The sequence below is a fragment of the Syngnathus scovelli genome, chromosome 5 (assembly GCF_024217435.2).
Source record: "Syngnathus scovelli strain Florida chromosome 5, RoL_Ssco_1.2, whole genome shotgun sequence".
Taxonomy (NCBI): Eukaryota; Metazoa; Chordata; class Actinopteri; order Syngnathiformes; family Syngnathidae; genus Syngnathus; species Syngnathus scovelli.
In genome coordinates this window covers 9,119,005-9,131,448 of record NC_090851.1, presented here as the reverse complement: position 1 = coordinate 9,131,448, position 12,444 = coordinate 9,119,005, and the positions used below count along the sequence as shown (strand labels likewise).

General features: G+C 40.3%; 1 protein-coding gene across 1 annotated transcript; it reads right to left on the bottom strand.

The window, feature by feature from the left end:
- Nucleotides 1–1,101: 1,101 nt before the first annotated feature.
- Nucleotides 1,102–11,297, bottom strand: tnpo2b (transportin 2b). Its single transcript, XM_049719367.2, has 23 exons — nucleotides 11,085–11,297; nucleotides 10,184–10,283; nucleotides 9,953–10,028; nucleotides 9,689–9,838; nucleotides 9,384–9,490; nucleotides 9,143–9,276; nucleotides 8,740–8,821; nucleotides 7,182–7,304; nucleotides 6,985–7,103; nucleotides 6,819–6,879; nucleotides 6,555–6,726; nucleotides 6,283–6,435; nucleotides 5,710–5,935; nucleotides 5,459–5,630; nucleotides 5,128–5,322; nucleotides 4,882–5,040; nucleotides 4,527–4,614; nucleotides 4,238–4,432; nucleotides 4,070–4,145; nucleotides 3,740–3,839; nucleotides 3,600–3,674; nucleotides 3,057–3,186; nucleotides 1,102–2,702 (listed from the first exon to the last, which is right to left on the bottom strand). The coding sequence occupies exons 2-22, from the start codon at nucleotides 10,280–10,282 to the stop codon at nucleotides 3,079–3,081; spliced, it is 2,670 nt and encodes an 889-aa protein (XP_049575324.1). The 5' UTR covers nucleotide 10,283; nucleotides 11,085–11,297; the 3' UTR covers nucleotides 1,102–2,702; nucleotides 3,057–3,078.
- Nucleotides 11,298–12,444: the final 1,147 nt, after the last annotated feature.

The window sequence follows — 12,444 nt, the reverse complement described above, 5'->3', positions numbered from 1 at the left end:
CAGGCACAAACCTCTGCTGCTCTTTGAGTTACACACTTTCATGATCATTGTAGTCATAGTAATATTTGAGTTACTCTGGGAAATGTACACTCTATATGCATGTACTTCATATTACATATAGCAGCTGTTTTCAACTTTTTGAACTTGTGATTTTATCTACATGTCTGATTCAGCTGTAGTAACCAGATTCCAGTATTTCTGTTTTGAGAGTATTTTTGATTGAATCACATTTGAACAATGACTATGCAGTAACATGATGTGTGACAAAGTTTCTCTAGCAGTGTTTCCCAACCTTTGAGCCCAGACACACATTTTACATTAGAAAAATCTCACGGCACACCACCGAATGAAAATGTCCCCAAAAAGTATGACTTGTCAGATGTTATGTGAATTTACATACAAATTTACTTCGTGTAAAATCTAGGCCTGTCCCATCATGAGGTGGCTGACTAAAGTCATCAACAAAAAAATTTAGCATCGTTTCCATCAAACATCATGCTCTTTATTGTAGACTCAATGTTTGTAAGTGTTCACAATAGGCCACTAAAAATAAAAAAGACATCATTTTGTACATGAATTAAACTAATTTGATTGAGTCACTAAGAACTGACTCCGGTTTGGATTGTCTTATATTTCAGTATAAACATTTGAATCTCAGTGGTCACAGTTAGGGTCAAACAGACTGCTAGTGTGACTGCTAATGGCAAACAAGATGTCGAAAAAAAAGATTGCTTACCATTATAAACATGACTATTTCTCACTCTAAAATAGAATGTGTTTCCCTTTAGTATTGCTTTTTGCCGGTGCACTTATTTCTTTTTTTAACTCTGCTGTGGTGTGTAAATGCCGGTTGTATTCAATCACTGTAAAATACATATAAAGCATCCACTTTGTAAAAACACAGGCTGGGAGCATGCTCACAGAGTTAGTTGGTAAGGGGCAAGCAACTCACCCCCAAAAATGAAAAACTCACTTTCACACATCATACTAACACCCTCAATGAATCAAAATCATGCTTAAAGGCAAACAACTTCTCATGCAGGATCTGTCGAATTGGCACGCTCACCACACTCGCACTCAGACAAGCAATATATGGCAAGGTTAGTCATTGTAAAAGTGCGGATTAGTCGCAGTTTCACAAGGTTGATTTTATTTGCCATTTAGTATTGGGATAGATTTTTTGTTTGTTTTTTTGCAAGTTTAAAGACACTTAAGTTCACAGTGCAGAATGACAGAACACTGACGTTGGGATAAACACATACGGGGTAGGGTTATTAAAAAAAAAAGTCTGTACAAAAAAAGGTCAAACAAAATAAAAAGTGCAAAAAGAACTTATCAGCAACTGAAAATAAACATTTGTGTTATGTAATTTCATATTAACAAGACATCAGTAGCAGCAAAAAAAAAAGTGGACCAGATGTAACACATCATAGATATTTGCTTAAACTATCAATATGGCAGCAAATGGATATCAATACAAATGTAGAACTCAACACACAAACACACGCACGCATATACACATACACGCAGTCACAGTTAACAGGTGCCAAGGACATTGCGGTGGGAGTCAAGTTTAAGCTCAGTACCATGTCAAAAACAAAGCACAATTTAATTGGCAGACACAGAATGACAAAGGATTTACAAACTCCACATGCACACACATAGATTTATATATACACACACAATTAACCCTCATGAACACAACCAAGGGTGTGATTCTTTCGCTATGATTTCTTCCCCTTTGGTGTGAAAACAAATGTGTTAGCCCTAATCCTCCCTTCATGGAGGAGTGGTGTCTGTGAAGCCACAAAGAGACACAATAGAGGCTATTCTCTCTCTCTCTCTCTCTCTCGCTCTCTCTTTCTCTCCAGATCAGGTAGAAAATGTGACAGTAAATGTCTCGCATGGATAGTTGTGCAAAGCAGCACTGTGGTCAAAATGAAGGTAAGAAAACATCGATGTTGGGTAGTGCGGTTACTTGACAGCTATGTTGAATTCGAAGACAGCAGATGAAGTAACTCTTATTGAATCCTATTACCCCAGAAAATATGATTATTACCCTGAACTTAAACATAGTTAACCATGTCTGTCACTAACTGCATGCAATAGGTTGTAAGAAGTCCATAGTATAGTGCCACCCACAGTCAAATCCAAGTACTGCATATGCAGCATAATGTGCAAGTGATTTTTAGTCTACACTAGAGAAGTCAGTCGGTCTTGTCCGTCTGGTGGTCAGGCTACTCTTGCGATTAGAAATCCTGATTTTTAAAAAAACTATTAAATAAAAATAAACTCGTACTATTCCTGTTCTCCCAGCTCGGTAATAGACGTGTGTCCGTGGCTTAGATTCCCTGCCTTGTTAATGAAGTCCCTCCCTCTCGTTCCCTCAACGTTCTCGATGCCGGTTTCTGTCCCTGCCTCCCTCACATTCGCCACGTTTCCACGTTTTCCGACTCGTCTCTCGGTCCCTCTCGCTGTCCCTACCAGTTAGTTTTTCTGTGTCGGGTCCCTGCCTATTTAATCTAGAGGTGTGTGTCCCCTAACCCTCCCGCCCACCCTCCGTCTATGGACAAACACATAAGGGCATGGGGGCCGTCCTTCAGGGGGAGCGGCCAGAAGCATCCCTCTCCCTCCCCCCAGATCAAGGCAGTGCAATACACAGATGGATGAGTTTCCCATTCACCCTCCTCCTGTTGGCTCACCTGCACAGACAAGGCAGAGGACGCAACAAAATGGGTTACTTTTTGGAAAAGGCATTTCCAACATCAATAACAATGTGGAATGTGAAAAAGACTACATTTAAATAAACAATGATTGAGTGCAACTTCTTCTTTCCAGCAATTCACAAGTGCCTTGAGAAATCGGCAAGTACGCTGAAAGGAAATTACCCAACTTCAGATGAAAATAAATACATTATGATCATTGTTTTTTTTTTTATTGTTTAGTAGAAATAACACATCTTTGTTCATCTATCCTTTGCCAGTGCCGTATCGTGAAAAGCACAGCAACAAAACACTGCATAATGCATATTTTGTGCTGACATTAAGTAGATTTACCTCTTGGATGGGAGTGGAGGCTTTATACACCATAGCAGGCTGCCAGTCGCTCCTTCAGCAGAGGGGGGAACTGCTCAGAGAACTGTTGCCAATTCTCCTCTCCAACCTGCTCCTTAAAGCCGTGCAGGATCTGTTTGAGGAATTGGAAACAAAGTTAGTATACGATTTTATTCTTGGTGAGTGGTGGCCAGCAAGGCCTTCTCTGCTGCCCTAAATTCTCTCAAAAGCACTGGCCTACATTTACCACCCCAATTCGAATATTTCTCTCAAGAAATTTAATTTATCATGTCCCAACAGTATATTGTTTTCATCTTGTATGGTTAGTTTTGCCTGTTGGGTCGTGAATGGTGCGACATTTAAAATTAAATAGTTTCTTTTCCTTTGGTCATGACTGGATGATTGTAGTTCAAATATATATATATATTTGATGAGTTTGTCTCATTTCAGGCAGTATTTAATATTAATGTTAACCAACTCAGCAGTGCACGCACACACACATCAATGTGCAAAGTACTGCTATCTCCAACAATACCAGTCCCTCACCTTATAAAACATTTCTCTCAGATCATCTTTGGGGTTCACCCAGGAGGCGACTGCATCGCAGAAGAAGATGAAGTCCTGAAAAATCAATTGAATTTAGAGGGGGAAACCTTTTATTCGTTGCACAAAATGTGAAGTCTCACCTGCACCACACCGCCTGGGTTCACACCAATCATCATGCAAATTCCACGAAAAGCAGAGTCTTTCTCTTCATTATCTCGAATGTTGCGGAGTGATGTGCACCTGAAGCACAAGAATCATCGACAACTTAAGTGAGGACACTCAAAGTTGATCTAACAGGTCTTTAACAACATGAGTATTAAAAGACTAAGATGGGATTGCGCACTGGTGTGATGAGGTCACATAGATGGAAAGAAAACTTCTTGCATGTGCTGGCAACTGAGCTCACAGGATTGTGAGTAGAATCCCAAACAGACACCCCAAATGGAGCAAAAGTTCAAACAGATTCTCACCATGGTCGGATGAACTGTGGCAGCATGGGTGCAACTTCCTGAGGACACACGTAGCCCAGTCGTCCGATGGTGATTGCTGGAAGAGAGTCAGTTTTGCGTTTATGTGGTTACTTTTGCTTTGTTTTGGAGTTTTTGTGGACGTTATGTTCTTTTGAAATATATAAATACCAGTGTTTTCCAGTAGGGTCTTGGGAGTGTTTGGTCGATTGATGATTTCAACCAACTGACTCAGAACCATCGGAATGTACGGCTGCATCTCCACACCCATCTGCATGCATATCTCTCCGATGGCCCAGGTAGCGTTGTTACAGACGGAGATGAACTCTGGGTTTAGGTTGGTCCCGAGAATTGGCATGAATTCAGCTGAAGGAGCACAGAAACACAAAAGGAGATTATTGGGCAAGACACAGAAAAGTGATTTAAGCGCTTTACATTTGTACTTTAGGAAGTGAATTACCAATGCAAGGTTTGACATGAGGGAAGCAAGCCTTGGTCAAGTCTCCCAGTAGAGCAAATGAACTCTGTCTTACTTCAGGCATCGTATCCTAGGAAACAACCCAGTGAGCAAAAAATAAATAAATAGAGGAATGTAAACACACGGGGAAAAAAATAAATAAAATTCTTCTCGAACAGACATCTATTCGAAACAATACTTGACAAAATCTATAATTTAACGTTAATGTCATTTACTATAATCTAATAGTTGCTGTGGTTTGTAGTACAACGCAACTTCTCTGTACAAAAATGTTAGTTGTAATTTTGCGTGTGAATCTACCAGATAATGAACGCTTATAAAAGATGGCATGCCGCACCTGCATGCACTGGAAGAGCAGAGTCATAATGTTGCTGCGAGCCACAAGCGTGTCCACATGCCCACCCAATCCCTCAGCTAGGCCGCTCAGAAGATCTAGAGCCACAATCATGAAGTCCTTGTCAGGGGCCTCATACTGATCTGGCTGTTGACTATACATCTAAGAAAGGCACACACCAAGAAGACAACATCCATGACTATTGGAAACTTCACAAAATAATCAACGTATGATTTTTGAGAGGCTCACCATGGCTTGGGCCAGGGTCTTCTGGACAAGCGTGACACAACGCTGATAGACAGGCTCACAGTATGGGAGGAAGCCACTCTGCAGCGCCGTGGCCACAGATGACAGACACTCCAGCAGGGGGAAGAGATCTTTATCTTCATCCTTAAGTTCATTCCACTTAGAAATCAAAGGTGGCATCAGCTTTTGGATGTACTCCTAAAAACAAGACATTTTCACGTGTGATTTAGTTGAGCAATTATCATTTGGCAAAAGTTTATGGAGCAATACAAGCGTAATAAAAAATACTCTTGCTTTGGATATCATCACTGTGCAAGTGGGCTTGATGGCTTACAGGCTGATTAAGATGGTGTCCCACAGAGTCTGCCAGGGTTCCTATGGCATCATAAAGGATGAGTAGATTTTTGTGCTGGTACTTCCCAAAAGCAAACACCAGCGTGTCCAAGATGAAGCTGAGGTAAGGCACTAGCTCCGTGCACGCCTCCTCTTCCAGGGTAGCAAACGCGCTTTAGAAAACATGTGGAGAGTAAGGAATTGGGAGCAGCACATGAGGATGAAGAAGTATTCTAAACGCCGGATGTCTACCTGCACGCCGCCTCTTGCACCCTCTTATTGCCATCCAGGATGCGTTTGAGGAGCTCAGTCATGAGAGGTTTGAGGTGAGCGTCAGGAGGCTGGCTAACCACCCAGTGTGCGTAACGACTGAGGGTCCAGCATGCGATGGAACGAACCAGAGCCTTCTTGTCACATAAGCACTGGATGAGATGGGGGATGAGTTCGGGCAAGTAAGGTACCATACCCTGCATGCATCCTGCAGAAAGAAAACATTATAAGAAGTTCAAATTAAACGCTGCCATCAGTATGGCCATTTTAAATTATTTAAGAAAATGCAGGACGATTTTGCTATAAACACACAAAAAGAGCCAGCCGATCGCAAGGCACATTGAAAAAACAAGAACTGACACTCAACTATGGACAATGTAAAATAACTTGACATTTTTGGAATGTGGGAGGAAGCTAGAGTACAGCACGATATGGCAGTTTCCAGTATTCTTAAAATACTTTCACCATCCAGTAGAACAAGGTAACTGGTCGCTGAGGATGGCCAAGAGGGAATACCTAAATTATTCAGAACAACAAATCTACAGCAGGACTCACCCTCAGCAATGGCCCCAAGGACAAGAATGCCAGATTCTTTGATGACCCAGTCGGGATGGAAGAGCAGACCTTTAAGGAGAGGCAGAAGATGGGGAAGCAGCTCCTCTCGGAACACATTGGCCAGAACATCCAGGGCCGCAGCAGAACATTTCCCTTCAGGAGGAAAACAGCAATAAAAAATAATAAGCTTAGAAATGGTCATTTCAATACTCTTTAATAATTAAAAGATTTGCTTGATAATTTCACATGAGTCCATTTAATACTTGACTTACGGAGGTTCCAATCAGACAGTGTATCGTCATCATCATCCTCATCATCATCAATGTCTTCCCCCTCTTCACCCTCCCCTCCTTCATGCTGCAGAGTGACAGTGCGAGACTTGTGGAAACGAGGCTTGATGTCTTGTTCGCTGTCTGGAATTGCCTCGTCTTCCTCCACATCACCCTGGAGGACAAGAAAAGAAAGTGATTTAGGTCAAAGACAAAACAGGCAAACAAGGCAACTGTCGCATGCCAGGCAGAGCGTAATGGCCTTGCCTTGAGAAGAATAATATCAATTTCAGAGTATTTCATCCCATTCACTAAGATCGGAATGAGTCTGAAAAGAAAGCAGACAAACACATTTCCTACATATCAGCCAGATTTGACTTCTTTGTTATGACATTAATCCAGTCCATTGAGCGGCTGGCATGTGCGCACTTACTGGACCAAGTGGCCAGACAGGGCCTCTTTACAGATCGGTTGTTCAGCCAGAGTCAACCAGAACTCACAAGCCTCTAGAGCCACGTTCTCATCGGGGTCTTGAGTACGCTGCAGCATATACTGGTGGAAGCAGACAGAGAACATTGTTGATGGCAAGACTAGCTGATTTACTTATGGTGTCATGACTGAAGCCCCCACCTGGATGATGCTGTGCATGTGTGGGATGAGGCGATCAATGCGGACTTCCAGCAGCATGACCAGAGCCCTGCACACGTTTTTCCGTACTTCGCTGTCCTCGTCACCTGCCAGTGCAAAGAGACTCTGGACAGGAAAGAAGCAAGGAGAAAGAGGTCAAGGATGGGGGGGGGGAGGAGTTTTAAATCCAATCCAACCATCCATTTATTACATATAGCTATGCCAAATTTACATCTGGACATTTAATCACTGAACAAAATAAGAGAACAATTGAAAACTTTTTTAAAGCATAATGGGGGAAAAAACAGAAGGGAGTGATAAATCACAGCCGTTACACCCACTGGCCATTTCTATTATTTATTGAAAGCTTCTGTTTGAATCAGTCACATTTTTTTTTGCTGCGGAGCCTGTGGTGAAATAATGGTGCAAAGCACATTCACACAATCACACCCACAAATCAGTTGTGTGAACTGACGCAATGAGATTTGCAAACCACAAGAATAGTTTATTTAGTATACTTCTCGCACTTCATATCTCTCATTGACTCAATAAAACCTTTTTTCTACATATTGAACTTTCTTTTTTTTTTTTTTTTTTAAATCATGGTACAGTAAATAATCCATCAAAGGTAATGGCTAAAGTAATAATCTGAATTTTTAATAGCAAGGTAAAAACATTTTTGGCATTAAACATGAGAAACCCTTGCTTTAAAAGTCTGTTTCTTTGCCACATTGTGTGCACTATACAGTGGTGCCTTGAGATACCAGTTTAATTTGTTCCATGACCGGTTAGGGTTAGCGCTTGTAACTCAAAACACTCATATCTAAAATCTGGTCCAGCCTCCCGCACCACAAAAACAAATGACAACATTTGGTAATAATAAATATAAGTAATATTAACAAGCAGTTTTTGCATGTTTTAGTGCCGTGCAATACAATTGTAGCTACCTCTACTGTTCCTGTCTTGACCACAGAAGGCAGTGTAATACTATGAAGTCATGCAGACACAAAGCCAGAGGATAAAGAATATATGCCTCTGAGTTTGGGCGGCGCAATTATTCCTATCTTAATCTTGATCACCATCTTGGATGCCACGATTAAATATACTGATTGTCAGTGATATTTACATTTAAAATGCGGGTACTGCTGCATATCTGAATCAAGTACTTTTATGAACCAGTGTTCCTAAATTACCATGGAGGGCAATTGGGAAAAAAAAGAGCAAATGAACTTAAAATGGGAACATATTTATCCATCAAGCCCTCTGTGAATTTTATTTTTAATTACTCATAGTACATATTGAACAAATTAAATGTGATTAAAAATCTAATGCTACTCTGTGTATTTTTATATTATCTGTCTACATGTATTACTCCCCATTTTGTGTTCCAATACCCATTTCTTCTAAAACCATCGACTTGCATTGTTTAAGGAAATTTTTTGTCATTCTGTTATTATGTGACACTTATTTTCTTCTGCTTATCAGTCTTTAAGAGGCCAGAGATTAAATTGATTCTAACTTAAATGGGATGTTATTAAAATACAGTACATAAAGTACTCACCTCAATAAATGTGTCTATATTATCCATGAGAGCCTGAGCTCGACCAATGATGAACTGGTTAACGCATGCTATGGCGTGGGACCTAAGGGGAAGACAAGTATGTGGAAACCAGCAAGATTCTTTTTATATTTCCGAGGTCCAATACGATCCTTTTCCACTACATTACAGCCGTAGTAAATTACATATGCATAGAAATACATGCATATTCAAATTAATTGTACTCAAAAGCATTAAAAGCTGTTAGCATGCAATAATAATTATGTATCCAGCAAGCAAAACATTTTATTGTTTGTTGTGGGAAAAGCAATGTAATAAAAAAAAAAATCAAATACTTCATTCAAACTTTGACATTTTGATACATTTTCGTAATGTCAAGCCCTGTTGGAATATAATTCGAACTGACCTGATCTTGGGGCTGCAGTGTTTGAAAAACTGCAGAAACTTGGGAATCATAATGTTGAGAGGTCTGTTCAGTGCATCGCTGTCCAACAACTCAGAAGAGTCTTCGCAGATCTTTTGCAATGCTCCAAAGGAACCCTGAGAGATTAAATGAAGAAAACCACTCAAATGCAATAAATACGTAATGTAACAAAAGCTGTATTTTTTTTTTTTTTTTTGTGTCTGTATTGCCTTGCCAGTCTGACCTCACAGGTGTTATAGTCCTCCGAATTCAGCAAATTGCAAAGCTGTGGCAAAAGTTCCGGCCATGTTTGAAGCTCTCCTTTGGAGGCTATGGTTGTGATCAGGATACCTTAACGGAAATAATAAATATGTTGCACATGAATAAAACATTTATAGAATTCTCTGAATACCCCCCCAACAACTCAAGAGAAAAGTTACACCGCAACGACATTAAGTGCTAAGCTTAATAGACCTACATATCAGCCTGATTGGCTACGAATTAGAAGTTAAAACAACTTTATGCCAAGAAATCTCACGGAGTACCCACCAATTGTAGCTCTGATAAGTGGTGATGGGTCTCCAATGTTATTGAGACACTCTCGTTTGATGAAGTCAGCCACATTGGGAGGGAAATTCTGGTAGTGAGCCTTAACATTGTTCTTGAGTATCAGGCCACTGAGCGAGCGAGTAGGCTCATCTAGAAAAAGAAGGCAACAAAGAGAATAAATTACAATTTACAGTATAACTACAATACTATGAGTGACATGCAAGTTAATCTAGATTTTTTTAATGATTTTATAAAAACACTCACCCTCTGACTTTAAGCTTGTGAGGACAAAGATGAGATAGTTGTTGAAATCTGGAAACTGGTTAAGTTGCTCCAGTTTCTGTGGCCTGTGTTAAGGAGTTCAACCAGCCAAGCACACGTTACAAAAGCTCACACACCCTTACATACCTAAAATTATTGTTTGACTTTTAAACAGGTGTTAAAATACAACCAAGCTTATTATACATTCTTTTTCAAGCACATATGTCTGGATACTTCTTGCACTGCTCTCTGTGTTGCTGTGTCTGGAGACTGGGAGTCCTTGAGAAGTTGAAGCACTTGTTGGAGACTTTGTTCATCTGGTTGCCACTCCATTCTATAAGATAAAAATATATGTAAAGTGACTATTGAAAACACAATCTGTGTTACCATTTCTAGCCTAATTGTCAGCCATGTTAGAAAACAAGAAACACGGTTAGGCTTCTGTTGTTACAAAGCTTTAACAATAACGTCCTTGCATCAATTTTCTATTCACTTTTAGGGTCGCGGGTGTCCTGGAGCCCATCCCAGCTGATTTAGGGCAAGAGGCGGGGTGCACCCTCGACTGAGAGGCAGAGGACGTCAACCATTCACACGCATATTCACACCCAACGACTATTTACTAGTCTTCGATTACCCTAACCATCCAACTATAACGGATCACATGAATATGAAGCCCACAAAACAAACATTGCGAAAGTCCCACTGTGACGCAACGAGCATCGCCATGTTAGGTAGCCTTTATTAGCTGTTTGTTTGTATCTGTCACTGTGATTTAACAATCCTTCTTAAGCAAATAGCCGTTTTAAGTAGCCTATAATTGTGGAATTGTGATCCGGCTAATCTTCTAACATGGGGCCCAGACTACACGGGCACAAATGTCTAGCTATCTAGCTAAGCATCGTTATAATCGTTAAGACGTAATCTGCAGAAAAGAATACGATCGACAGTCCTGCGTTAACCACCACTGCGGTACCTTTACAGCATTTGGGGTTTGGGCTGAAATCCCTTGCTAGAAGGGCCGTACAAATGAAATGTATTAATATTCAGAACAGAAACGTCGCAAATCAAAACCTCCGGCAGCTATTAAGTAGCACGGTTAGCTAGTATCTGCTTGAATGTGCCGCGAAAATGTTACCTGGTCACTCCGATGTATCAGACGTATGTATCTGTAGGCAATCCGAGTGCTACAGTAAGGCAGCTAACATTAACGTAGTATAATTCGGCTCTGTTAAATCGAAAACGATCATAAGAGCTCAAGAGACTTATGTGAGCGCTATGCCGCTAGCTGGTATGTGACAGAGATTGCATGCCTTGCAATCAAGCCGGGGATCACCATGAACTCACTCGGCTTCCGTACTGGGCGGACCATCATGGAAAGCTGACTGTCAACCAAATGCTGTCAATTTTAATTGGCTCCTGCTAGTCGTTTAATGATTTTTATTTTTTTTGTATGAACTTGGTTCACAATTACTGTATGCGTTATATTTTTGTTTATATTTTCTCAGCTGGCCCCAAAGATAGTACACTTATTCATTCATATGCATTCAGTAATATCCCATCATTATAGTTCACCAACAACAAACAATTGACCTGGGAAGTTTGCATTATGTTCTCATTTGTGATCATAATTAATACAACCTAAAGATCTCTCCGCGGATATTGCATATTTTGTCTAAACGTCATGGTCTGTGACTAGTTAGTAGTCCGAGTTCTGAGGTTGTAGGTTCTCACTGGGTATTCTTCAGGTACTACGACATCTTCTCACTTTCTAAAAACCTGTTTTGGGGGTTAATTGAAAACAAAATTGTCCTTTGGTGTGAAAGTGAGTTTTTGTAATCCCTATAGCACACAAATTCAAGGCCTGCGGGACAAAGCTGGCTCTTGACACCAGTTCCCACAGAAACATATTAGATCATATGGCACAAGAAGTGGAACTAGCTACCACTCATAATCAATGTGACAATATGGCTTAGCAATTTTACAAAAATCTAGCAGCACAAATACACTTCTACTGGCATTTAAACTGGGCTCTTCATATGGAACAAAAGCAACAAAAAATTCTCTAGTTAATGTTATATGAAAACTATATGGACTGTCGAAGCTGTTACTGTTGCACTTGTCTGCATCTATTATTTTCTAAAAAGAAGTTTTGACATTGCACTTCACTAAAGAAGATGATTTAAGATGTTGTCCTACATTTTGTTATTTTGTTTCATGAACTTTCATGACTCTACCCAGTATAAACTGAACAATCTATCCATCCATTCTCTGTACCACTTATCTTCACTAGGGTGTGCTGGAGCCTACCTAGCTGACTTTGACACGCTAACAATTATACATTTATGTGGTTTCACCACTGTCACCAGCAAGCATAGTTGTTGAAAACAAGTTTGACACACCTGAGCACTCATCAAATTACAGTACTTCTTTTTTTGTAATTCCTGTAAGAGGTACAGCCTGCAGAGAAGCAGAAATTTTCCAGTGGCAGTCGTAAC

Excerpts from the sequence above, each read along its gene's own strand:
- tnpo2b (XM_049719367.2), bottom strand. The coding sequence starts at position 10,282 with ATGGAGTGGCAACCAGATGAACAAAGTCTCCAACAAGTGCTTCAACTT. Across the intron at positions 9,277-9,383 it reads AGGACTATAACACCTGTGAG|GGTTCCTTTGGAGCATTGCA; the intron begins GTCAGACTGGCA and ends TTAATCTCTCAG. Across the intron at positions 5,041-5,127 it reads AGACCCTGGCCCAAGCCATG|ATGTATAGTCAACAGCCAGA; the intron begins GTGAGCCTCTCA and ends TGCCTTTCTTAG.